Source organism: Bidens hawaiensis, unplaced genomic scaffold (assembly GCF_021521415.1).
Source record: "Bidens hawaiensis isolate Kalapana, Puna unplaced genomic scaffold, B.hawaiensis_p1.1 tig00022169_1, whole genome shotgun sequence".
Classification (NCBI taxonomy): domain Eukaryota; kingdom Viridiplantae; phylum Streptophyta; class Magnoliopsida; order Asterales; family Asteraceae; genus Bidens; species Bidens hawaiensis.
In genome coordinates, this window is record NW_027493440.1 from 27,964 (window position 1) to 55,845 (window position 27,882).

The 27,882-nt window shown below is 35.1% G+C and overlaps 2 protein-coding genes and 1 long non-coding RNA gene across 3 annotated transcripts; 1 reads left to right on the plus strand and 2 right to left on the minus strand.

Annotated features, from left to right (window-relative positions):
• The first annotated feature begins 402 nt into the window (after nucleotides 1–402).
• Nucleotides 403–4,850, plus strand: LOC143564871 (uncharacterized). The gene is made up of 3 exons (XR_013140954.1): nucleotides 403–522; nucleotides 607–851; nucleotides 4,737–4,850. It is a non-coding gene; the product is annotated as an uncharacterized LOC143564871 (long non-coding RNA).
• A 3,808-nt stretch (nucleotides 4,851–8,658) lies between these two features.
• LOC143564872 (26S proteasome non-ATPase regulatory subunit 13 homolog B-like) lies at nucleotides 8,659–11,674 on the minus strand. The gene is made up of 6 exons (XM_077052015.1): nucleotides 11,459–11,674; nucleotides 10,343–10,789; nucleotides 10,058–10,138; nucleotides 9,355–9,551; nucleotides 9,169–9,268; nucleotides 8,659–9,091 (listed from the first exon to the last, which is right to left on the minus strand). The coding sequence occupies exons 1-6, from the start codon at nucleotides 11,612–11,614 to the stop codon at nucleotides 8,906–8,908; spliced, it is 1,167 nt and encodes a 388-aa protein (XP_076908130.1). The 5' UTR covers nucleotides 11,615–11,674; the 3' UTR covers nucleotides 8,659–8,905.
• A 13,184-nt stretch (nucleotides 11,675–24,858) lies between these two features.
• On the minus strand, nucleotides 24,859–27,543 carry LOC143564873 (alpha-1,3-arabinosyltransferase XAT2-like). The gene is made up of 3 exons (XM_077052016.1): nucleotides 27,417–27,543; nucleotides 27,228–27,335; nucleotides 24,859–26,053 (listed from the first exon to the last, which is right to left on the minus strand). The coding sequence occupies exons 1-3, from the start codon at nucleotides 27,541–27,543 to the stop codon at nucleotides 24,870–24,872; spliced, it is 1,419 nt and encodes a 472-aa protein (XP_076908131.1). The 3' UTR covers nucleotides 24,859–24,869.
• Between the last annotated feature and the right edge of the window lie 339 nt (nucleotides 27,544–27,882).

Consider the following 27,882-nt stretch of genomic DNA (forward strand, 5'->3'; position numbering starts at 1 on the left):
AACACTTATGTCTGAAATTTTTATCAAGTATGATTAAAAAATCATGTTTTCTCGCTTATATACTGATTTTTGGGCTTAAATGTTCTAAAGATATTTTTTGCAGATAAGTATTCGTTGACCAAATTTTGACATGTTTCCTTTAATATTCTTGATTTTTCAAGTTGGACCCGTTAGAGATAAAAACATAAACTCAAATCGACCCGTTTTTAAGTAAACAGGTCAAAATTGCCACCTCTACAATATACCAAAATGGGCGGGTTGGTTAACCATATAAAGCATTTAAAATTCTTCGATATTTATAATATTATATATGAATACAAAAACGAAATGTAATATAATGATCCTATTATCTTTAAAACTTTCAGGCAAAATTCTTATATGGCAATCGATTTAATGATGAAGAGTTGCAAAATATTAAGCTTATGATTCAAAGCAACATGTATAGATACCTCAGCATATTGCTCGATGGCCGAGAGCATTTTGAGGAAGAAGCATTGATGAAAAAGAATTCCAACGAGACAAGTATTTAATTATCTCAACTTATTTATAAATACATGCACACTTTAGGAGAATGTGTTTATTAATAAATGTGTTGTTTAATTTCAGGCATTGAGGACAACGATGAAGAAAGTGATGTTTGTGTGTACTCGCTTAAGCCGAGACTGAAGCATTGTTTTGACTGGTTCAATATTACTGCGACCGGAGATTTGGACACGTTTTTCCCGGCTACAACATGCGAAGATGTTCCGCTTGTTGAAGAGGTGTGGAAGGATCCAACCATTTAGGAAACTTATAAAAGGGGAAGTGAATTGCATTTTCTACCTGATGTTGCAGAGTACTTTTTGAGTTGGGTATATTGTTTATTATATCATTTTTCGCCTGTTATTTATCATTTTGTTTTGTGGGTTCGCGACTTCGGGTCAAAATCAGTAATTTTTATGCAGGTGGAAATGTGTTGACCACTTGACCATAATAGTAACAGATGGATAAACACGATTGCGAATACCATTTATTACATAGTAGTAAAATAAAGATTAATAAAGCTTGCTAGGAACACTTCGGGTGACTTTTGACCCGTTTGACTATTTTTCTCTTTTTTCTGACTTTTTTTATTTTGCTTTATTCATTTAAAGTAGGGGTGTTCATCGAATCGAATAACGACTTTTCAAGTTAATCGAGTTGAATAATTAGAATAATTTATATTTTTTGCTGGTATTCGTATTCGATTCGTATTCGTTTAAAAGTTGGATTATTCGATCCGTATTCGTATTACATCGCATATTCGAAATTCGATTCTATTCGTGTTTGAAACTCGAATTCGAATAAATTTGAATTGATTCAAGTTTTCAAATCTCAAAAACTTCAAAAATCAAAATCATAAATTTAAAACACATATATATATAAGTTTAAAGTAGCTACAATACCACATGAAAATAAGTTCATAATTAAGTATTGGCAAAATTAAGAAATATTAGTATGAGTTATTGGGGTTTATTATTATGTTTTGACATTTATTATTTAAGGATTTGACCCAAATTAATAAATTAAATATATATTAATATATTATATAATTTGAATTCAAATTTCGAATCGAATCGAGTAAAAAATTATGAATTCGTATTCGATACGTATTCGATTACCATACTCGAATTCGAATTCGAATATTTTAAAATCGAATTCGAATATTCATATTCGAATTCGAATCGAGTCGAATTTTGAATTTTTCGAATTCGAATCAAATTTTGAACACTCCTAATATAAAGCATTGTAAGGACCCGTTCCCGGTGCTCTACATTTGGTCGTTGGATTTACTCATAAACACGGTTCTAAACATCAGAGTTAGATAAAACTTTCACGGAATATTAAAACTTTCATAAAGCATAAATAATAATTCATAACTTGTCTTAATTAAAAATTCTTGTCTTTCAAAATAAACTTCAGTTAACATTAAAACATCTTGATTCTTCAGATGCCAGTCTCATTTTCATCTGCCATCTGTCCCACTCAAGCCGGCTGCCTCATTCTACTAACCTGCGTGCATACTAAAAGTCAGCTACGCTGAGTGAGTTCTAGTTAATCAGGCGACATACAATACGTACACATATCATACATACATACGTATCCAAAGATACATATCCATACTTAACCAATTACCTTTCTATCATACATACATGCATATTATCACTTACCTACAGTCCACCGAGAGTATGTTCATAGTCCGCCGTCTATACCTATACTCAAGGTCGTAAACACGAAAAAGGTCCGTAGTCCTTACCTATGTTCACCATTTATGGTACGTGCAAGGTCCACAGTCCTTCCCTATACCATCCCACCTTAACAACACGTACAAGGTCCACAGTCCTTCCCTATGTTGCAACCTATTTCATAGCACGTACGAGGTCCGCGGTCCTCCCCTATGCTACCACATTACAATTACAACACGTATAAGGTCCGCAGTCCTTTCCTATGCTGGCTCCTATCTAAAGTACGTATAAGGCCAAAGTCCTTAACTACGTTCTCATCTATCATCTATAACACGTATAAGGCCCACAATCCTTAACTACGCCATCACATGCCACAACTAAGTCTAATAGAAGTTAGGGGATTTTCCATCCTAACTTACTATGTCAGACGTAGAACTCACATAACATTCATGTACCTGCATACACATGTTTCACATATACAATAATTACATCGTAGCATACGAACACTCTAGGCGTTCTTCACATCAATCATTTAACAATCATCCTCCTAGTCGATACGTGCAATATCCGAAGATCGTTCACGTACCGAAAGGCATTCGTTCATTACATTCATACCTTCTATCATATATAACATATATAGCATACACTTACCACTTAAGTTAAGTGTATTTACATTCATATTGAGTATGCACACAACCCCGAAAACATAACAAGGAAATGGGGCTAGAAACTCACCTGAACTCGGTTACGTCCACCGCTAATGGTTATCCCTTTCTTGAGTTGTGCGCGACTAACTGTATAACAATTACACGTATCAATTAACTATCATTACCCGTATCTTCTTTCTAGTATAATTAGAACCCTCAACGAGCGGGGGTCCCGGCGCAACGCCCCTAGCAGCAGGGTTCTAGGGGCGGCAGCCCCTAGTAGGGTCCAAGGGGAAGAGCACCTGGCTGGGGTCGAGCTGCCAGGTCAGCGTGAAAAAATTTTATTTTCATTAACTGTCTTAACACAATTTCCATTAGGATTTTAATTTATTATCTAATTCTCCATCTCATTCGCTATAATGAATTAAGCCTAATTCGTTATCTTAACACAACCTAATTCGTTTTCTGCGCGTGATCTGATTTGTTATCCTGATTCACTAAGGGATTTTCCTCCATTCGTTATATGGTTTGGTTCGTCATCTGGTTCGTTATCTTTACATAGCGAATTGGGTAAGTAACGAATCACTTGATTCGTTATTTTAATATAGCGAACTGGATGAGTAACGAATCACTTGATTCGTTATCTTGACGTCACGAACTGAGTGAGCCAATTCGTTACCTTGACATAATGAACCGGGCGAGTAACGAATTACTTGATTCGTCATCTTGATCCGTTCATTATAACGAATTAGCATATGTTTTTATCCAAACTTTGACTAAGGGGGTCAAAGTCAAAATCGATAAGAACAGGCGCAGTCAACCCTCACAGATCTGCAATTAAACCTTCATTACATGATGAAATAACACGAGTTTGGTATCATTAGATTCGTCTATACAGCGCCTACAAACCCCAATCATCAAACTTTCCAAATTTCACGTTTTTAAGGGTGCGATTTATGCATTTATACTTACGGCTCATTTACCCTCGATTAACCCATCAATTGTTAACCAATTTCAATGAGATTTGCTGCGTTAGATTCGTTTTAATCATTTACACACAGAACTAAGAGTTCCCAAATGAATCTACGCCTAAATGAACAAGTTTCCGTTTTAAACACACCTTAAACGAGTCGGTTTACGAACACGAGCTTGTCTTGAAGTTATTTTGGTTCGTCACAACGTTCTGGCACCAACAAGCTCGGGTTGTTACCTTCGGATCTTGGCTCGGGTTATAGGATAGTGTTTGTGTGTGTTTTTCAAGGTGTAGGCTATGGTGTAGAGATAAAAATGGAAAGGATTAGGGTTTAAGGGGTATTTATACTCCCTTAAGCCCATGGACCTAAGGCCCATCTTTCCTTTTTGGTCCATATTTAATTCCATCTAATTAGACTATTCCACCTATCCTTAATCTTTTATTATTTCTCTACTAATTCAAGTAAACTTTTCCATCACAAACAAATAATATATATATATATATAATATTATTCTTAGAAATTTCAGGATGTTACAAGCATTCAACCTGCTTGACCATTTCCATCATTTTGCTGACTTTTTATTTTTGTTTCTTATTATTTTATCAATTGGAAGCATTTTGACCATTTCCTTTTTTTGCTAACTTTTATAATCTTATTCATTTGAATTCGACCCATTAGAGAATAGAGATAGAACGCAACCCAAATCGACCCATGATAAGTAAACGGCCCCAATAGTCTTTTTTTTTAAAAAAAAAACCTTGTTTCAACATCTTCATTTTCTGTCATATGATGTGACAAAACGAGAATCCGTTGACTTACAATTCATCCGAATGTTAGATTCCATTTTATTATAGCAATAAGATTTACTATTTTTCAAACATGTTTATGATATTTTGTTGTGTCGGTTTCAGGCGGTTGAGGTTTCCAGCAACGAATATGAACCGTCCCAGCATGACATACTATATGCTGAAGCGTAACCCAAGAAAATGGGTTGGCTTTTATTGAATTCTCCCTTGATGACCGTAGTCCCATGTCCAAGACATTTCTATCATACATACATGCATACTATCACTTACCAACAGTCTTGATGATCAATCACAACCTCTTTCTAGGTATATATGTATATTTTTTCTCCAGATTCACTCACAAAATTGCCCTTAATTTATTTGGTTAAATGCACCAAAATAAGTTTAAAAAAATAAAAATAAAATGAAAAAATTTGTTGCTTGTGATGAATTCAAATTATTTTGAAAAATAAATTGATAGGATAAATAATATATAAGTTCAAGAGGAAAATATTGGGTGTGGTCATGGTTTGGTTCGGTTATGGCTTATGAGCCAAAACCAACATTATAACTAACGTTTTGGTTTTTAGTTTTTCAAAACCGACCAGTTTTGGTTAAAAGCATTGTTGGTTAGTCAAATACAATTTGGTTAATTCTGTTAGCCACCAGCTTTGCTCATGGGTCGATTAAAACTTATTTCAGTTAATAAATCTAATTATATTTTGGGCAAAAGAAAATAAAATAAAAATCAGTAAACATGTTTAAACTTTTATATCATTATCTATATAAACTACATTGTAATACACAACCTTTGCATTCCATTCCACACCCTCCCTCCCTCCCTCTCTCATTTTAAATTTAATAATTGAATACTCCAGTCCAGCATGGGCTGTTATGGTAGTTTGGTTTTGCATTCATTGCTCCAGTGATATTGAATTCCCTTTGCAAATATCCTTCAATTGAATGGTTTACCCTTTGAAACCCCAATCCGTTTCAATTGAAGTATGCTTTAAAACCTCATCTTCAGTTCCTAAATCACATGTAGGGATCCTAGGGTTTGAGCTTTTGTCGACAACCGATCAATTGATTCTTCTCGATAAAACCCAGCTGGAACTTATGTCAGTCCTTTTCTATCAGGGCAATGTTGCAGCCATATCCTGATTCATCATCAAAACAATATCAACCGGTTCATATACTCCGTATATTTTTGTCAATTTTGATTGTGATTGTTCATCGCAACATCTCTTTGCAGCCTATCTCTTCTGTTCTTCTCTCTTGTTGCTTACATTAAGAACCATGTACGCGAATTGTTTCATTTTGTGTATTGTTAAGATAATAAATTTGATCTATGTTGTAATCACTCTTCGTGTATCGAGTTCTCTGAGGCCAGTTTGTTTGTACCTTTGAACGCATATACAGGTATAGTCCCAGTTTTGTATATATGATTATAAAAATTTTATCAAAGAAAAGAACAGTTTAGAAGGTAGTTAAAAGTAGATTATGTGATTTTATTAACTTTTTACACATATCCTTCTTTACAAGTTATATAAAGATAATCCATTAGCATTATTATAAAACTAAACTTCTTGTATTTTCACACAGATGAATTGAAACTACTATTGTGTTTCTTTCACATAAATAGAATCAATTAGTGGGTTATGAAAGCTTACAGTGAAGTTGAGGCAGGATACGCATTCTCATTTTGTTGTTCAAAGCTATGCAGGTTTGGTTCAGTTCTGTCAGGTGTTTCAGTGATGTTGTGTGCTTGCATTAACCAGTTAAAGTTGACATCTTTTGTGCATACAAATTACGACATGCGATCCATGGTGAATTCAACTGATAAGGTAAGTTAGCATGGCATCACATGTTAATCTTGTTTATGCCAAAGAGTCTAAAATTGCACTCTATGTGAATATTTTTTTATGATGTATACACATGTATGTTATTGCTAGGTAGAAGCAGAGTCACAAAAGTTGAGTTATCTTATGATGTGGACTTCAATATCTTGGTTTTTTTCATGGTTGATCGTACTTTGTGTTAAAATGTTATCCTATTTAAACATGTAGAAAGATAACTAATGATCACATATGGATGATGAAGGTTTTAGACACAATCTGCAGTATGTTTTTTTTAGATATTTGGCTGTTAAAATTTGTTGACTAACCATAAGTTATTTGTCAATCTTGACTTTTTATTGGTTAAATTTGATTTTGATGTCAAGTTTGACAATCTGTGTCAAAAGTGACTTTTGGAAATAATTGGCTTAAATCTGAACTAAAATAACCAAAGCAATTAAAAATCCGTCGGGTTTTTCTTATTTGTTTATTTTTAGAAACCAAATTTTTTGTTTGGTTTTTTCTATCAACCAAAACCAAATAAAAAATGAACCGGAAAAACCAATTTTAGATTATTATTATTGGGAAAACAAATAAATGATGTTTGCCAATAATAAATGAGAGAATTGGATCTTTTAGGATGAAGAATGGATCTCAATGTGACCGGCAGCCACATGTATTAGAAGTCAAATAATGAAGATGTCTTTGACTTTTGACAGAAGTTAAAATGATGAGAATAAAATTTCATAAACTGTTTGTTTGATTTGCCCGTATAGGTTGTACATGTTTTAGGTGTTTTAAAGCTAGCATTGACTTTTGACGAGAGTCAAAATGATAGTGTAAATATTTGACTATGAATATAACCCATTTTTGTTATATGTTTTTGTTTTGTTTTTGGGTAAACTAACTCTTTTGGGTCAAAAAAGATTTTAATATATGTACATATACTGGCCAAAAAGATACGAGTACAAGAATAAGTAATTAATTTAAAATAATACAACTACAAGATTGTAACATCGTCATGATTTAGTTATTCTCTTTAAAATGCTTACAAGCAGAGGTGTGTAGTTTACTTTCTATTAAAAAGCGAGATAGCTAACTTTTATAGGTATTCTTTTCACATAATATAACATAGGGGGCAAGCAAGATAATGACAACATTAGTTTAATAAGTTTATATTTTATTTTATGTTTGATTAGAAAAAATATGTATTATAAGTTTTGAAAAAAAGTTTTCTCCAGTCCCATAAGATTAGTTAAAAGAGTTGCAGGCCAAAATCTAAGCCCATATTTTCAATACAGTTTTATCCGCAACCAAAGATTTTATAAACTATTGCTTTTGAAACCGAGGATCTTAAAAAGATATACCCAACGTTGACACCGTAACAAACCTAAATACTACCAACTGAATTTCACTCCCATAAGTTTTGTTTAAAAAGGTGTGGACCACATTACCACAATATAAACCAATATTTTCTATATAGTTTTTGTTGCAACCAAAGATTTTATAACTTTTACTTTTGTAACCAAAGATCTTATAAAGTTGCATACCAACTTTGGCATCATAACGAAGCGAAATGCTACCAACCGAATTCTTACCAGTAGTTGATTTATATATATTATAAGCCATGACTTATTATTAATGATCTTCTTCTTCTTCTTTTTGTTAGATACCAACTCATTAGAGTAAACGCGAAAGGAGGTCAAACACCCATGTTAATTTCAAAGACACCCCATTCGTTCTGATCCTAAACAAATACGACCTTTTCGAGGAGAAACTGAAGCAAACCCCGTTAAGTGCGTGCGAGTGGTTCACCGACTTCAGCCCGGTTCGACCCTACACCAATAACATTAACCTGGCTCACCAAGCCTACTATTATGTGGCGGTGAAGTTCAAGGATTTGTATGCATCTTTGACCACTCAAAAGCTGTATGTGTGGCAAGCGCCCGTGTGACTGTTGATGAAGCGTTTAAGTACATAAGGGAGATAGTGAAGTGGGATGATGAGAAGGAAGAGACGTACCATAAGGGTTAGTGAATGTGTTTATGCACTTGGGAGTTTAAATATTCCATTTTAAATTTTCAACAAATCACATTAATGTAATTCTCTCTTGATTGCTTATTTGTGAAAACATATAACCATTGCATATGCAAATTATGAATTTAGTCTTTAAAAAACTTATTCATTAATGTAAATATTGTATTGTTAGATATATTTGTTAGGAGTTAAAAACTATTTTTTATTTTTTTAAATGTACTTTTGACAACTATAAACATATACAACAATAACAAAACCTTTATGAAGAGATTACAACAATTAAAAGGATTGTCTATGTGCATTCACTGAGTCAGAACTCTAATATGACAGATTGTTTATATGCTTTAACCGACTTAGAACTCCGTGTGATGTATACAAAGGAATTCTGTACGGATGCTTACACAGGTTTGCATGAGACGTGACTTAAAGAACAACATACTCGGGTGTTCCCGTTTCCATTGATATTATAACCCACTGAACTTTACCCAACCAGTGAGCCAACCGATGTCTCAAATGCTCTATCTGACTCATTCCCAAAACTCTCGGTTGAGCCCGTGATACATCAACTGTTCCATCAACTTCATCAATCATCCCCTCAATAAGACCAACCTGAAATTATATTAATTCAGACAGTCTCCTAATAAACTTACTCAAAATTAGATTATATCGAATAATATAATTCTTACTGATAGGCTTTTTAAAAGAAGATGCTCCACATCTTTAACAGTAAGTTTCATGAACTCTGCAATGTTGGTCAAAGGGATAGTTCTGTCTTCTGGCGGTAGCCTGCAAGTGAAAGAAGTAAAATATATAGAAAGAATTCGGTTTTTTAATTATATAAACGAAAAGGTGTAAACTTTTATATGGAAAACCTGAAAATAAATTCCATCAACCAAAGAATGTTGATCTTCTCCATAAGTTTCTTCTCGTTTTTTACCAAAGCAGGCTGAGAATCTACAAAAGTTTTGTGAGTCGTACATAGATCTTGATAATGAACCAGATTCCCAGAGTTAAGTGCTTCGAGAATCTGGTAGATCCATTCATATGGTGACCCTAGAAGACTCTTTATCTGCAAAAGTTTCAAAATTGAAGTTATATCAGTAATGATTTACTGTAATATCTTTATTATAATTAGGAGAAATAATTTGATAAGATAATTAATTTGTAAACCACTAAACTTCTTGTTTGTAACTTGTGCTTTTGATCTACATTGTGATGCATACATCAATTTTAGTAATTTACAAATTACTACAAGTTTACAACCTCTCATGCTATTATTATTTGAAAAGTTCATTTACCTTTACTAACCAGTTTAAGGAATATAAACAAACTTTTACCTTAAAAAATAGCTTTCTTTGAGATCTGATTAAGGATTTAAATATTCCTAATCAACCGAAGAGGTGATGGATATTCATATCCCTAAACATAAATGTTCAATGAGAAAGATATATAAAAAAAAATTTAGATCTTATGAAATTAGATCTCATGATTGTAGATGTCATATTAAATAACCATATTCGATGGCTATTTAGTAAAAGTTTAAGCATAATTAAGGAAGACGAAGATAATACTCACAATTGGATGCGCAAGTAGTTCTCCGAAGTCGTAAATGTTATCTCCCACCATCCCAGTGATGCATATATGAGAGGCAATATACTATGATGCAAAACACAACATTTAGATATCCATTTTAAAGAATTGTGATTATATGTTACATAGACACATATATGCAGACTAGAACAAATTCATCTTCAAAATCATGTGTAACTTACCAATGATATGAAAATGCACCAACAAATAATTAAATATATTTTGAAAGATAAACATGCACCAAAGCGAGCAATAAACGTAACTGCATACCTGCTTATGTGAATCTGACAGAGACTCTACTGACGCATATGCCAAGTACTGAATAGCATTCTTGTGGAACTCAACAGGGTCTTGGAGAAAAATACAGTAATGGCATGTTACCCAATAATAATGCGCATATACGGAACTATCAATGTCAGTGATGCTATCAAGTATAGTTTTACCAATGTCAATAAGATTGTTGCACTTTTTATAATCTCCTTTTCCAAGACTAATGGCGGCTATTTGCATGCTAATGAACAGTATAGGCCCTTCTATATGCTTCTGGTTTGCAGAGTTGAGCTTCTCGATCGTTCTTCTAAGATGGTTAATGGCGGCTTCTTTATCTAGGTACTTATGAGAGACTATAACAGCGAACTCTGCAAGCCTGAGAGGGTTGACCTCGGTCTCAAAGTGAATGATGAAGTTATCATATAGCTTTATGAGTTCAGTACCAGTCTGAAATAAAGGGCGCGAACAGAGTTATATACTTGTATTTGTTCATCAATAATCCATTTGGTCCTTTTTATTAGTTACTATATTCTGAGTTTAATATTGTTAACATATTCTTGATTTTTCGACTATTCGGTTTAAGCCTGTAAACGAACCGAACGGACACGAATGGCAGCATGTTCGTGTTCGTTCATTTAACTTTAGCCAAACACGAACATATGATTGAACAAATTATTTTGTTCATGGTCGTTCCGCATGTTCTTGTTTGTTCGTTTAAAACCTAAACGAGCAGTTCTCAAACATAAACGAACATACACAAAGAAACTTAAACGAACATAATTGAACAAACATAAACGAGCAAATGAACATAAACAAGCCCCTCATATGTTTATATATAACGGGCCCCTTTTATGTTTCTGTGTATGTTTATATAACTACTTGTGCATTTATTAAAATTTAAACGAAGATAAACACACAGACACAAACGATACATAAACGAACTTCAGTTGAATTAATTAGGTTACCTAGTTGCCTTGAAAGTAAATGAGAAGGTGATAAACAAACACCTAATATCTTGACCTAATTTGAAGCAAATGTATTACAAGTTCAAAATTGTATACATATTTCCAATTGATAAAGAAAACGCCTCCTAATTTCAACAATATATAGTTATACCTGGAGGGCGGGGAGACAGAACAAGTGTTGGAGGTTGATGGTGAGTTGATGCCATAGCTTGCGTTGATAGAGATCGTAAAGCGTGTTGCACCAGTCGTTGAGCTCCGGGTGATCATTACGAAGAGAATTTATGTAATCAATAGCATCCATGGGCATGAATCAATCAATCTAGAATTTGGAGATCAGGAGAGCGGGAAAAAGGAAAGAAAAACGGTTATGAAAGAATATGTTCTAGAAGGATGATATTAATATTTATTATTAAGACCAGTAAAAGAGCCCGCACTTCACAGCGGGTGTACAATATGAGCAAAACGTTTAATGTAATCACATGTTTAACAACTAACATATTTTGCACATGAAATAAAGGATTTGGTATGCTGTTTGAAGTAACGATTTCATTTGCAAGTAGCCCCTTAATTTATAATTTTTAGAATACAATAAAATAAATCAATAAAAAGCTTTTCTAGTTCATGTTTATTGTTCACAAGTAGAGGTGAAGGTAACGCACGAACAATTTGCACATCGTTGTAGTCAATGAAATACATCAAATATGTCCTCAAACAAGTTTCGAACTGACCAAAATGCGGGTGTGTATAACTAAACCAAAGAGAAATAAAAAATAAAAACTAAAAAATGTAAATCGGTCCAAGTCTGATTGGATCAAAAATCACATATTAAAAGAACGAAACGAAACCATAAAAATAAACTAAACTAAACTTCATACAAAAACGGGCAGATCCTATGAAAGGCATTGCTCATCCGTCACAACTGCTTGCTGTTGTTCCCCTAAGTTTAAAAACAAAAAAAGATATTAATACTTTTATATGGAAATTACAGTTGAGGTTATCTTCTTATCTCTAACAGGTCAAACATGTAGTTTCAAAAGGCAAAAAAGATGATGAATGTACACGCCAAACGAATTGAAACTCAGTAAAAATGTATATTAAATACATAAAACTGCCTAGATCATTTTTAAAAAGTAAAATTTATTTTGTAATCACAAGTAGGAATGCCCGCACGTTCCGATGGGCGTCCTGACTGATCACCCGAAACTTTTTACGGGTAATAAAAGTTAAAAAAGTAATAATATTCTATGGGCACGTTGTACTTCTGGCTGCGTGTTTACTACATGACAACTCTTTAGATAGAAGCATAATGAGGTCACCAACCAACACCAATTCAAAAGTGTTGCTGACATATCTACCATTCAATTAACGATATGGAATTCATTCCTACAACAACGGTTTTAATAAGTCGAATGGTCAACTGTTAACCTTCTATTTTTCTAGCATCCATCTGTTCACTATAATAAAAGGTTAGTCATTACAAAATCATTGATAGTAACAAAAAGATTTAAAATTTACACAAATATACCCGATAAAATAAGTCCTCCATCATCCATAGAACTAAATACTTCCACATCCAAATCTCGGGTGTGCTTGCAATGCGTTTTTTTAGAAGCAGACGTGCAGATACTTTTGATGTTGATGCCACGTTAGGATGCACTAAAATCTGAGTTGAAACTTCTACTGAAAACTCTTATGCACTAAATACACGCTCAATCGGGCTTCAAAGTAACACTACCACTGATGTTTTCTCTTAAGGCAGCTTGGCATTATGCTAGAGTCATCATGAGTCACCAATAACCTGCAAGGCTGCAACTCCGTTTGCTGCACCAAAAAAATGTAGCTATAATATTTAAAACACAATAAGGTTTAAACTTTAAAACATTCATAAAGTATACCGGTAAACAAAATTTAGTTTATCAAAATACCCAGGCATTCTAGAGAGCTAGTGTAGACTTTCTTTAAAAGGTTTATACAGATGCTTGGAATAGGTGAGTTAGCTAAACATGTTATATGAAACATTGAAATACTCTAATCACCTTAAATATAAATGTCCATAATAAAAGAAATTGAATAAATAAATAACAAAATCCACTTCAAGCTATGCAAGAATCAAACCTCATTTGTTAAACGAGCCCATTCTTAGGCTCGGTCACGTTAAGCTCGAATCGAAAAGCATGGCAATCTCAAATTGCTCACGAGCTGTTTACACGACTACCGATCCGGACAATTCCAATATGTAATGAAAAATAAAAAAACAAAAAGATGTGTTTCGACAAACCTTGCTTGGTCTAAACGATGAGGAATTGGACGCGTTGGAGAACGAGGAGGATGTGGAAGTGATAGATGATGATGAGGTTAGATTCGATACGAGTATCCCGTCTCGGGATATGCCATTTAATTTTGATGGCATCGAGGTTGAAGATGTGACATATGAGGAGCATCTTGATTTGTACACACGTACTAATACATATCAGGGTATTCCATTTTTCACTACTGAACACGTACAAGCAGTTGAAGAACGTCTTGGAAAGAAGAAGAAGGATAAGGTTAATGATAATGGGTCGGGATCGAAGAAAAACTGGCCTTGATGGTATGTTTGGACACAATGAGGCTAGTTTTCAAAGCTCATTGATGTGTTAAGGCATTCGGAGAAAGAAATGGATAGGCAAATCAAGGCTCGCGCGACAACACACCAAATGACGACATTCAAAGCATCAAAGACCATCAAAGGTGACATCATTTCTTGGCTCTATGACTCAGATCTCAAGGTATGCATCATAAAGTGGGAACATGGCGTGCAATATTATCAACACATTGCAGATGTTCTTACTTTACCGAGATGGGACGTGCGTACACTCGCAAATAGGCCGTTTTAAAATCGTGGAAAAAGCGAAATGGAAGATTGGTTCTATCGTCATTTATTATTCGAGGTACGTCAAGGGTTCAAGTTTTTTAAACCACAGGTTCCTACACGAAAGTACATCGACGAGATCGATCCAAGGAACGATTGGAGGAAGTTTGTGATGAAGGTAAAGCCATCGAGGACGATGAAACGAGTACCTGTGAAGACTTTCCCCCAAAGTCTTTACATGACTTTCAATCGGTGTTATTATGACAACCGCACCGGTGAAGCCGTTATAGTACTCGATACGGGACTGAAGATTGAGTTTATACGGGTGATCGATCCGATATGGCTAGTTAATTTGTCGGAGACTGACAACGACACACTATATAAGAGCGAGACCCGTTTTCCTGATATTAACGGTTATGATCGTGCTATGCAATTTAAATGTGTCGTGCATGTTTTGTAAAGCGTTTGGAGTTCATAGTTGTGCAGACTGGAAGATGAAGAGATTCAGTTGATCGAATACAAAGAGCACGAGACGAGGGGGGGGGGGGGTTGTTAGTGCATTGTTTTGGTCATCTCGGTCTTTGTTTATATTGTAATTAATCTTTATTTATATAAAAGAGCACTTTCGTAATTACCAGTCCATTCATGTATTTATATGGTCATTCATTAAGCATGTTTAACGAATGAACCCATACGTTCTGTTTAATGGGCATTCGTTAAGGATGTTTAAAGAATGAGCCTAATTGTTATTATTATGTACCATTCGTTTCGGAATGTTAACGAATGAGTTATTTGCTATACTATTAAGTTATGTTAGGGATTGAATACAAATGATACCCACTCATTATGTGATGTATAACGAATGGGATTCATGTTCTATATATACTTGTAACCCGATTCATAATTTAAACAATGTGTGAGTTATAATTATCAGAGTGGCGTTACCCTGCTCAAATTCCCTCTCAACACACACACTTCACATAAACGTATTACATATCAATCACCGATAACATATCAGAGAACTAGATCCGTTTTAAAGTATGATCTGAAATCGATTCGTCCATAATAGGTTTCTCAAAAGGTTTATATCATATACCAAGGACCCATCATTTGAAAAGACGTGTTTGATCCTTGGTTCCCACTTCTTGAGCACGATTGGCCTATGGATTCTTGTTTTATACATAAAATGAATACAAAACATACTATCCTTAAAGAAACAAACCAGCACATTGCACATCTAACATTAAAGCAAAATGAAAATATACTCAACTGGCGTATAATAGGCTAGGGGTGTTCAAGTAATCCGAAATCCGAAAAAGCCGTAATCCAAACCGAAACCGAAACCCAAATAAACCGATCCGAATTCTTATTCGGATATTCGGATCAGATCAATCCGAATATCCGAATAACTAATTTGGATTCGGATATGGAATTTGAAAAAATTCGGATTGTTTGGATTATTCGGATATCCGTTTAATCCGAATAAAAAACATGTTTTTAGTGGTATTTTCCGGTTTGGTATATTTATTAAACTATTATTTGAAGTTTAAACTTTATATTTGTGTTAAGAGTAATTCGTATTTTTCGGTTTGTATGTTTATTGTGATTCTAAACTATTAAATGTTAGGAACAAAAAATACGAATTTTTTTTAGGTTTATTTCGGATTATTCGGATATTTTCGGATTATTCGGATATTATCCGAATCCGATCCAAATTGAATTCGGATAGATTCGGATCGGATAGGAAATTTCCTAATTCGGATCGGATCGGATTTCGGATAGGGTCCAAAAATTTTTAAATCCGAATAACCCGAATAATCCGTTATCCGATCCGATGAACACCCCTGACTGAAACATTTGAAACCAGATTGGGTTATCAGTTATCATACAACATAATGAATACACTGAAAGTAAACATTAAATTATATTAATTCTAGTCAATGAACAGGATGATCATATGCAAACAAATATTAAGTTTACGGCCCTATTGAATGTTGTAACACCGCGTAAAATACATCATATGATTTAACCATAAAGGAACTAACTTATAAGTCTAGGGACTTAAAATGTAAAATCTGAAAATATGGACTCATCGCGATACGCTATGGGTTAGTGAATTCACCCATCGCATATAGCAATGTACTTGCACATCAACCCAGAAATAGGCGGCATAGCGATACGCTACGGCCTAACCAACGAGGTCATCGCGTATCGCGATGACCACGCTAAGTAACTAGGACACGTGTCCAACCACATGTCAACACGTGGCACAATTTGACAGGCCACGTGTCACCATGTGGCAAGGCGACATAAATTGCGGCGCCGTGATACGCGATGACAAGGAGTGATGCTCCATCGCGTATTGCGATCGGGTACAGAATTTGCCTATAAATAGGCAGTTATGGGATTGAACCCAAATCATCCCAAAACACCTTCAATCACACACACATAAGCCTAGGGAATTGTGCCCGATTGTCGTGACGACCCGACGTTTAGTTTTCTCGAAGTTTGTGCAAGTAATGAAGTCCCGAACAAGTTAAGCGAGTAGATCAAGATCCTACTATCCAGTCGTTACTCTTTTCTTATTATCATTCGAGTAGCCGTGTTAAGGTAGGGTGTATGTTTAAAATATTTGATTATAGCTTGAACATCAATCAAGGCTATGGTCTTTAACCTTAAAAGTATTTTATAAGCATTCACAAACAAGTTTTCATAAAAGTTACTTTTTAATGAAGTAATATTAACTAAGATATATTTTGACGAGCATGTAGTAAACTGTAAGGGGGATATCACTAGTAGTGAGTTTCTTGCCTAAGTAAAAGTAATCTCAATCAACCCGAGGGACCCGTTTACTTGCCTGGAGAAACTCACCAACGTGTTATAATCTATTAAGCCAAAGTATGCTATATCAAACGTCACATAAAACAAAGTGTTTTCATTCACAATCAAAGAGATAAATGATTTCAAGATTAAGCTTAACAATCATAGCTTAATCAAGAAACACCATTCAAATATTTCTACAAACCTATTTATGTATAGGTTAATATCATTCTCAATCAAAGAAAGGTTTCAAACGCACCGACGGTACAAGTGAATACATTAACCTTTACAAATCAGTCAAAACATATTTATACTCGATAAGATGAACGAGTGTTTGCCTTAAAGAGTCAGTCAACATTTACATGAGATTACGTGATCTCTAAAACGTTATAATACAAAGTAGAATATAAAAGTAACTCAGACCAATTACACATGTGTCTGGATCCAAACATAACTGTTTAGTCTAAACAGTCAAAGGCTACGTGGCCGCGGGCTAACAGTACATTCATAACTAGTTCTCCATTAGAGGCTACGTGGCTCGGGGAACACTTTTGTGAGTGTAGGATAGTGGTACAAATCTCAAGAATGAAATACTTGCTGAATGTACAGAAAACTATATTTGTATTGTAACTGTTATTCAAATGTTTTATAGAGTCATACGTATTCACCAGCATATAGCTGACGTATTTTTTCAACCCATTGCAGGTAATTAAGCATTAGTAGCAATAGCAAGGATTGGAGTCTTTATGAAGACAGAAGCGCGTTACAAGATGACTCCTTTTTTGATATAACATCCTTGTAATATGAAACACATATTTTGTAAACCAATACTTGGGTATTTAATTCCCAAATAAATTTTCAATGTAAATTAATATATTCAACCTCTTGTTATTATTTTTTAGGGATAAGATAAGATTGGTAAACTTCCTATCCCTAAACCTAACTAAGTGCATATGTCTCATATTAACTATCTTGGTCATAGACATCGAGTAGCTATTCGAACTAAACCAGCACTCATTCGCGAACCATCAAATATGGCGAGCAGTAACAGTTATTACACAAACTTCTTCAATCAAAATCAACCAATCAATTCGACGTTACCATATGAAAGCCAACCCGTGTATCTTCCAGGAAGTCAGCAATGTCCAATCTAAATTTCTGACAATACTGCCGACAACATTCCTCAGTACTATCCATCGGAAATTCCATCTTACCATCCTTCCGAGGAGCAAGAAGTCCAAAGTAAGATCAAGCAGGAAACTGATTCAGAATCGTCAAGTTGGATGAAATGTCACTCTGACTAAAGGGGATGGCAATTTGGATCGCCATCGCCGAACTATCAACACTCGATTCCGCAGACTACTGCAGGAACGAGTCAAAAACCAAAATGAGGGTTACCCATGCCCTATGAAAAGATATCCTTTCAAGCACCAATAAAAAAATCCATATGACTCGGAAGAGGATCCCGAGGAAGAAGAAGAGGAAAACGAAAATCCTTACTTTCCTCCATACTTAGGACCGAGAACTTCAATCTCCCAGCAAGCTAATGAGATCCGCGAGGAAGCAAACCCTATCGAGGAATTCTATACAAACAATATTTCCAATGAGGAAATGCATGCATACGTTGCAAACCCACATTCTTATCTAAGGGAAAGCGCTTATCTCTTCCTAGCTGAGTCTGCACCAACGGGATATCCTAACCTGCCTAATTCGGTGATGGACGAATTGCGGAACGAGAAAGTGGATAAAAAGAAAATGGGAAAGAAGATAGTTAAGAAATGTGATAAGATGAAAAATCTCGTTAAAAAGTGGATTAGAGACTAAGAAATATATGTTTGTAATAAATCGTTGTATACTGTTGTATTTTCCTTTATGTAACAAAAAAATAATGTAACATAAAGGTGTGTCTTTTCTTCTAAAACCTTGTCTTATTCATGTAACAGCATGACTGAACAAGGAAAGGCTCAAAGTAATCCGGAAATACAAGTAAACAATAAAGAAAAGACTGCCGGGGAAAATATACAAGCGATACCACAAGATTATGTGCTCGGTATTCGCGATTTAATAAAAGAAGCTATACACCCAATCTATGAAATCTTGAAAAACGATCCTAGCCGAACTCCTCCTCATTCGAACAAACGAAGTAGTCGAAGCAAGAGTGAAACTGTAAACTCATGAAAAGAAACCAAAAGAGAGACGAAAAAGAAAGAAAGTAAAAAGAAATCTGAGGAAAAGAAAAATGAAGTAAGTGATCAAGGCTCGACCGCCGAGAACGACCTTCGTGAGAAAACCAAGAAACTAAAATTACAAGAAGGTTGTGATTTTAAAGTGTTCAAAGTATACAACCCAAAGGAATTTAACTAGGATAATTGAGCAATTGTTACCCTCCGATGGTTGGACGAGATGGAGTCCATTGTGTTGATAAGTAAGTGTCTGGATAGGGAGAAAGTTCAATATAACTCCCAAATGTTCAAAGGGGAGGCGTTGGAATGGTGTAATACCCTTATTGGAGTCAAGGGTAGAGAGAACTTGTATAATTTGGAATGGGGCACGTTTAAGGAGATGATATTGAAGAAATTTTGTTCAATCAATGAAATCGACCAGATACAAACCAAGCTTTGGAATCATAAAGTTGTTGAAACCAATCTCAAGAAATATAATACTAAGTTTCTTTAGTACTGTAGGATTGTACCTCACTTGGTCACTCCCGAAATTAATAAAGTGACACGATACATTTACGGACTACCAATCGAGGTCCGTGATTTGGTTCGTTCACATATGCCGTCGACAACTGAATCAGCCATGGAGTTGGCTGGGTATTTAATAGACGGGATGATCAGAAATAGGGATGAAAAGAAGAAAGATGATGGAAGGTCGAATGTTGGAGGTAATGTGAAGAAAGTTGAGAAAAGAGGGAAGGAGCATGCGTGTATAATCATCCAATTTGTAAAACATGTGGCATAATACACTTTGGGAGATGTCAACGACCCCAAATACCATCGTATGTAATTTATGCAAGAAACTGGGTCATGTTGAAGCCGACTGCAAAAGAAAGGTAGTGGTATGTTTCGATTGTGGGGAGAAAGTAACATCCCGTTTTCTCGTTTCGGTTAATAAAATAATAATATTAATTATTATGAGTTGGGCTTGTGTTGTGTTAAATAAATATGGGTAATGGACTTGGGTTAATAAGGAAGGAAGAAAGACCATGGGCTTAAGCCCATGGCCCATGATATAAATGCCATAAGTATCCATTTATTTATTCATTCTCATCCATTCCATACACCACCCAAAACACATACTTAAGCTCTCTCTCATATTTCTCTCTTTCTCTAACCGAAACTAAGAAGAAGAACGATCCCGACATGAGATAATGATAATATGACCTTATATGGACCAAAACCTGCTAGGTCTAGTCGCAAAACGACGAGCCGACACCCTCAATCGTTAAAGTCATGAGATCCGGATGGAATCGGGTGTAAACCAATCAAAAGACGAGCTTAGGGGTCACCCTAGCTCAGATCTGTATCGAACGGGACGAAAAACGGTGTAAAATACGTTTTTCCGGCCACCGCCCAGTTTTCCGGTGCCGCATCGCCGGAAAGAGGGTCTGGTAAGGCGGCGTACAAGGAAGGAATTTCAGAGAATGTTTATGACATTCTCTTACCTAACTCTAGACGCATGTAACGAATATGCTTTGTAATTCGTTATGTAATTCGTACGGAAGAGTAACGAATTAGCTAAGAAAAGAATAACGAATGAACTGCCATTCGTTATGTCAGTTCGTTAAGGAAAAATAACGAATGAGTTTCATTCGTTAAGCAATTTGTTAACAGAGAATTGACGAATGAACCCACAGTTCGTTGTAAAAGCCAGTTTGTTATAAAGACCAGTTCCTTATAAAGGTCCATTCGTTAAGAAGTAACGAATAAGCCCCATTCGGTAAGGAACTGGATAACGAATTAGACTTTGAAAGAATGACAGAAGGGTCCCTGGATTTATAATAAAATGAATTAAGTAGAAAGAAGCCTTCAAACTTTATGAATTAGCAAATAACATAATAAATTAGAATTCTAATGAAAAATGTGTTAAGACAGCTCGACCCCAGCCAGGGGCTCTGCCCCTTGGACCTCGCTAGGGGCTTCGCCCCTAGAACCTTGCTGCCAGGGGCGATGCCCCCGGACCCCCGTTCGTTGAGGGTTATAATTAAACTAGAAACTTGATATGGGTAGTGATAGTTAATTGATACGTGCAATTGTTATACAGTTAGTCGCGCACAGCTATAGAAAGGAATAACCATTAACGGTGAACGTAACCGAGTTTAGGTGAGTTTCTAGCCACCTTTCCTTGTTATGTTTTCGGGGCTGTGTGCATACTCAATGTGATTAGTTAATACACTTACCTCGAGTGGTAAGTGTATGCTTGGATAATATATGTGATAGATATTATAATGTGAATATGGATGAAAGCTTTTCGGTACGTGAACGATCTTCGGATATTGCACGTATCGCCAAAGGGAGGTAAGTTTCAGAATATGTAATTGTGTATGAATGAATGATAAAGCAAGGTATTTACGAAATAATATGAATGTTAGTATGAAAGTATGGTAGAGCGAAGGTAAAGAACATACCCTAATAATATCTGCGAATGTTGGGAACAGACCCTAATAATATCTGCGAATGAAGGGAACATACCTTAATAATATATGCAAAGGTTATTGAATGAAATGCATGCATATGTGTATGTATGAAGGTATGAAAGTATGAAGAAAGGTAGAAAGCTAAGTATGTATATGTATCTTTGGATACGTATGTATGTAAGTATGTGAATGTTTTGTATGTTAACGGGTGAGTTTCTCACACCCTCTTATTAACGCTTTTACACATTTTGGGGGGTAACATATATATCCTACAAAATCAATTGCCTAGTTATTAATATTTTCAAACTACAATTCATATCATGGAATTGTGTGTTTACTTTATTACTTGCTCAAAACTTACTTGCACGTGGTATCCTCAATAAGTATGATCATACCCCCTTGCACCCAGGACCATTTTGTTTCGAGTGGAAAAGGGACCCCCGATCCGAAAAGACCCTTACGCTATTATTTCACAAGTTTCATGGAATTGTATGGTTTCTACATATTTATATCAAAACTTGTGTGAACCCATCAACTATTCCTTTAGTTAAATTTATTATATATATATATGCTACATGTACTGCTATTAGAGATGATACTCGAAGAAGACATTATAACTTAGGGTATTTTAATAAATGGACAAGTTAAATTGTACTTGTTTTTCTTGTATTTCTTTATCTTTGAACTTGTGTATTGATGTTTAAATTAATTAATGATAATATTGTCACATATGTTTTGAGCAATATGTACGTTACACTCAAGCGGGGTTGCTTAAGCCAGGGTGTTACACATGGCCATCTGGTTGTTGATGTCCATCTTCTTGAGATCTTTCTTGTTGATTTCGAGAATGTCTCATTGTTGGAATGAAGGAGGTAGGAGTTTTCCATGCAACAACTCCTCATGACTTTCCATGAATGCACGAAACAATGCAACATTTAAGTCATCAACTTGAGGAGTAGAGTTGGATGACCCACCAGCAGATTTTGTTATCCCATGAGCCTTGAGAGCTTGTTCAACAACTTTATTTACTACTTCTTGAAATGAACATGAACTGGATAATGGTTGCTGACTTGCAGTGGACTTGAATGCAATATTCTCTGGAAATTGAGCAGAAAACACTTTAACCTCATTGATGGGATGAACTGTAGGATGAGCTTGGTTGAGAATAGCAGTGTTGATTCTTGACCTAGTAGAGATTCCTACATGATTGAGTGAACTTATATGACTACCCAATATGAGTTTCTGATCCATTGTGGACTTGAATGCAATATTCTCTGGAAATTGAGCAGAAAACACTTTAACCTCATTGATGGGATGAACTGTAGGATGAGCTTGGTTGAGAAAAGCAGTGTTGATTCTTGACCTAGTAGAGATTCCTGCATGATTTAGTGAACTTATATGATTACCCAATATGAGTTTCTGATCCATTCCAAATGATCTTATGGTGGAAGTCAAGTCGGACAACGATGTTCTGTCCAGATTGGTTTTTCTCTTGATGGTGATAACGTTGCTAAGAGTAAAGAGTTCAGCAGCTTGTCATTGATTTCAGTTTGATCATAAACGACCCAACACTTCTCATCTTGGTGACCAAAGTCTCAAACCTGTTAATGAGAGTTCCAACAGTTTCTCCGTGGATATGATTGAATGTGTTGAAGTCACCTTTCAACATTGCCTTCTAACTGTTTCTCATCTCCAAATTTCCTTCAAACTTATCAACCAAAGTATCCCAAAGTCCTTTGGCAGTAGTGTGCTGTCTCAACGTTTGAGAGATTTCAAGTGACACACACACACACACACACAATCAAGGTACCATAATCCTTTTGATCATCAAGTATCATTTTCTTGTCATCATCATCATAGGCTGTGACAGGCTTATCAACTGGTCCATCAGCAGTCATAGTGGTGCATGGGTTGGTGAGGATTGTCTTCAGTTGATCTAAGAAGAGCAACGCCATTGATTCTTAGATAGTTATTGAACACTTCAAAATTGCTCTTCCAGTTGATTAGCTTTCGGGGCTTATTGGTGGTTCCGACTTCATTTTCAAATATGAGGTATGTTTTCAACGTCTCAAGATCAGTCATCATCTTGCAAATCAGTATTCATGTCAAACAGTCTTCAACAACTTCTGTCAAAATGTGCCTAGTATAAATGGATTGAATGTGTTGAAACGAATCAAATTCAAAAGGAATCGAATCGAATGGTAAACGGATCGAATTGAATCGAATTGCAAAATGAATCGAATCAAATAGAATTTTGATTCGATTGGTTTGTGATTCGATTCAAATGGTTTCAAATTTCGATTCGATTGGTTTGTGAACTCAATTCGATTGGTTTGCACACTCGATTCGAATGGTTTTCAACTCGATTGGTTTTTCCAGAAAGTACAATTTTCACACAAGTACACATTTTTTCCATTTTAGGAAACTCGATTAATTTAACAAAGAACCTGATGAACACTTTGTTAATTGTGAAATGCAAACTTCCAAGCTTAACCAAACACACTTCTTGAATCTAAACACTTTCAAGAACACAAACAACACACTTTCCAAAACCCGAATACTTTTAACAACATTTCAACACATTTATTTCAAGCTTAAAAACACAACTACAACTACAAATGAACCTGAAACCCACTTCAAACACTTGAAAACAAGTCTTAAACACTCAAACAAGACCAAAATCTAAGGTTGTGACTGAAGATTTACAACTAGTAGAGCCGAAAGCTCTGATACCAATTGTATGTCCTAAGAACGGATCAAACAACAAAGTTCTTGAATAAATCTCACTTACTAGCTAGCGAATATCACTAGTAAACAACCGAGATCTCGGATCTTGTGAGTGTTTGCTATTATCCGAAATGGAAAGAAAGGAAGAGTAGGGAGAGAGTTGGTGAGAGGATAAGGTTAGAGTTTTTGCAAAAAGGTTGTGTTAGCATGTGCATGCTTCATCTTTTATAGGTGAAGCAATACCATGCTTACTTCTATTATTCACGGCCCAATGAGCTCAATATTACATGGCCTCGGATTCAAATATATAACAAACAAACCAACAAGCTAAATTAATACATTGTAAATTGACAAAACAAATACAAAAGATTAATTGACAAAACAGGGTCCTACAAAATCTGATAATTTAAATACATGTAACCTTTAAAAGAATTTAAATTACATTTATGTCATAACATAAGATCTTATTTATAAATAAGTACTTTAACAAAACTGAATCAATAATTTAAAAACAAATAAAATTAATCAAATGTTTGCAACATTTGTAACACGTCCAACAAGTCTCAATGCTTCAACAAGTGTTTCTCTAAATCTGCTTAAATTTAATCTAAGATCTTGTTTATCTAAGTACATCTCTCGTGCAGCGTCGTATCCACCCTTCGCGGCTACAGACGCTGTATCTTGAAGCACGGGATGATCGAGACCGTATACGTCCACCAACGAACTCTCTTTGGGTTCCATCATATATTCCAAGTACCTCAAACCCATACCCGGAGCCGGCTCACTGTAAAAAGAATCAACATCCCACTGGAACCCTAGTGGTCTCACTTGTACCATAACAGCCCCATCTGGCAAAAATATCTCATTAGCAAGCCCTGCTCCATGTACTCCCACCATAACACTACATGAATTTATCACATGTGAAAAGGTCTCAATATCCGACATCTCCTTAGCTGAACTCGAAATGATCACTCGAAACCCTAAATCTTCCATCATGTTAACCATTTGTTCTTGATTTAAGAACTTCCTTGTTGTTTGGCGGGAAATGAGAAGTAATACGGGCGGGTTTGGTGTGTCGAACACGCTTTGTGTTTGTAATCTGTATGTTTGTCGGATGAATTCTCGGAAATCTGGCATTGAATAGTTATGATCATGGGGATTTTTAGATGTGTCGATGCCGAGGAATTTGTGGAACTTTAAGCCGATTACGGCTCCTGGAAAGCAATGGACGCTTCGGTCAATTGCTGGATTTATTAATTTGTGATGTGACAGGCGCGTGAACACGCGCTTGTATTTATTAATAAACGAAGGTTTGTAATCCACTACAATAAAGTGCACGCGGGATTTGAAAAGGCGAGATGTTATGAATAATGGTATTAAGTTTTCGTTGAATTCGTGGAATATGTTACCGGTATATCCGTCAGAAGAGAAGATCACAGCAGGATGTTCATGCTTGTGATCACATTTAGGCGGTTCTGGCTCGTTCTTTGTGATGGTTACCGGAGTAATGTCATTCATAACGTAGGGATTTCCTTGCATGGCGTATGGGCGGACGACTATGGTGGTGTTATCTACGGTTTGTGATGGCGGGAGGTGGACCTGCATTGTGGTCATGTTGATTTTGACAGGTTTGTTTGTGACACAAGTTATTGACCATGAAGTGTTGTCACAGGCAAAACCAGTTGAATCAAGCTTGGTTCGATCTTCACCTGTTTTCATCAATTATAAATTGTGTTAATATGGTGTATATGGGAAGTAAGGGTATATTATGGATCTATATATAATATTCTTGAATTTTTATAATTTATAATAAAAATAAATAAATAAATGCCAAAAATTCTTTTGTCACAGTGTGAATACGTGTTTATAATATTCAAATTACATGGAGTTGACATTGATGCGATCATGCGTGTCATTGAAAACAAGGCTTTTTTAATGTTTTACTTCACCGGTATTCCATTTGTAGGCACATGAGCATAAAGTGACAATCTGTCATTTATCAAGCATTGCTCGGTTTCTTAAGAAACAAGGGGGCATGCAACGTTGTTGTAACCGGATCTGTTATTGAACCGGCCGTATTTATATTTAAATGTGTATAACAATGTGAAACATTTTATGTACTTGTCATAGATTTATAACTTTTGAAATGAATGCAATGTTATAAAAGTACATGGATTAATTAAACAAATATAATAAGAATAAGATCTCGAAAAAAAAATAAAGATAGTGAATCGGTTAAACGGGTGCTTAAATGAGAAAGGTTCGAAAGCAATCAACCAGAGTTACCAGACTGGTTGTGTGGCGATTCCGACAACATTAGTAGTATGTATGTTACAACTTTCTTATTTAACTTTCATAAAGAGAAGCCCAAAGTCATGGAACTAGATAGCCGGTTATTTTCAATAATCTGGTCTTACTTTTTGAGTTTTATATATATAATGGAAACTAAGTTTAGTCAACTACGTACACGTCTATTCTACTTTCTACAAGTAAGGTCGTGATCTCAACTTTCTAATTAGGTGACATATATCCTTCATGATGATAATATATAATTCACATTAAAGAATTGTAAATTATAAAGGGAATTATAAGCAGGATTGTTAATTTTAATTTATCAGGCACTTTATAATGCAAGAAATCACAAAAATATTGCAAGAAATTAATATCGCAATTAATGTGTATATATTGTTTGTGTAATAAATGTAGATGGAACTTGATGATCAGATTTTATTTTACACAATAATTAGAATGCAAGCTAAGAAAACTATGAAAATATTCAGGCTAGTTCCATAGACTTATTATTTTGAATGATCTTGCATGAATACTTTTCTGGTTAGACAGTGATCATATATGATTGTGTGTGTGTGTAAGAGAGAGAGAGACCTTGTACTAGTGTTGCTAGAAGATATTGCAGAGATTGGTGTTGATCAGCTTTCTTAACTGTAGTGTTCATATGATCAGCCTTCTTCCATTCTGACAAAGTTTGCCTCCCTGTAACTGGAAAAAAACTTATGATCAATGATGAAGAAAATGATGAGATGATCTTTATCTAAACAACGGAGTAATACTTACTTTTAATTTGTTGAGATGGGGTGGCCTTAAAGGTGAATAATTCAATGTAAATCAAATGAAAAAGCAAAAAGACACAAAGTGTCTGAGTTGCAAACAGAAGTAGCCTCCCACCTCTCTCCTTCTCCATTTTATAATTTTTATTTGTTTGTGATTTTATATTACACTAATCCCTTCATTATATACAATCTTGTATATGCTGTAATGAGTAACTAATAAGATGAAGACTTTTTCCTTCTTTCTTTTTTTATTCTTTTTCCCAAACACATGGGATTACAACTCAATTAATTAATTCCTAATTTGTCTGTTAGTGACAACAAAGCTAGTTAAAAATGATGGTAGATCCATGTCTCCCTATGACGACACTTGTTTATCTATAGCATTTACGTGATATTAATCCTTTCCAGGCATAGATTTATAAATTTCTCACCTTCTTATAAGGTGACCGTTAGCTATTTATTACGTTTTA

What these genes read in the sequence shown, in the direction of transcription:
- LOC143564872 (XM_077052015.1), bottom strand. Translation starts at nt 11,614, where the DNA reads ATGCCCATGGATGCTATTGATTACATAAATTCTCTTCGTAATGATCAC. An exon ending in TGTCAGATTCACATAAGCAG is followed by an intron (nt 10,139 to 10,342) that starts GTATGCAGTTAC and finishes TTTGCATCATAG; the next exon opens with TATATTGCCTCTCATATATG. An exon ending in TTCTTTTAAAAAGCCTATCA is followed by an intron (nt 9,092 to 9,168) that starts GTAAGAATTATA and finishes ATATAATTTCAG; the next exon opens with GTTGGTCTTATTGAGGGGAT.
- LOC143564873 (XM_077052016.1), bottom strand. Translation starts at nt 27,543, where the DNA reads ATGGAGAAGGAGAGAGGTGGGAGGCTACTTCTGTTTGCAACTCAGACA. An exon ending in CCCATCTCAACAAATTAAAA is followed by an intron (nt 27,336 to 27,416) that starts GTAAGTATTACT and finishes TTCCAGTTACAG; the next exon opens with GGAGGCAAACTTTGTCAGAA. An exon ending in TCTAGCAACACTAGTACAAG is followed by an intron (nt 26,054 to 27,227) that starts GTCTCTCTCTCT and finishes TGATGAAAACAG; the next exon opens with GTGAAGATCGAACCAAGCTT.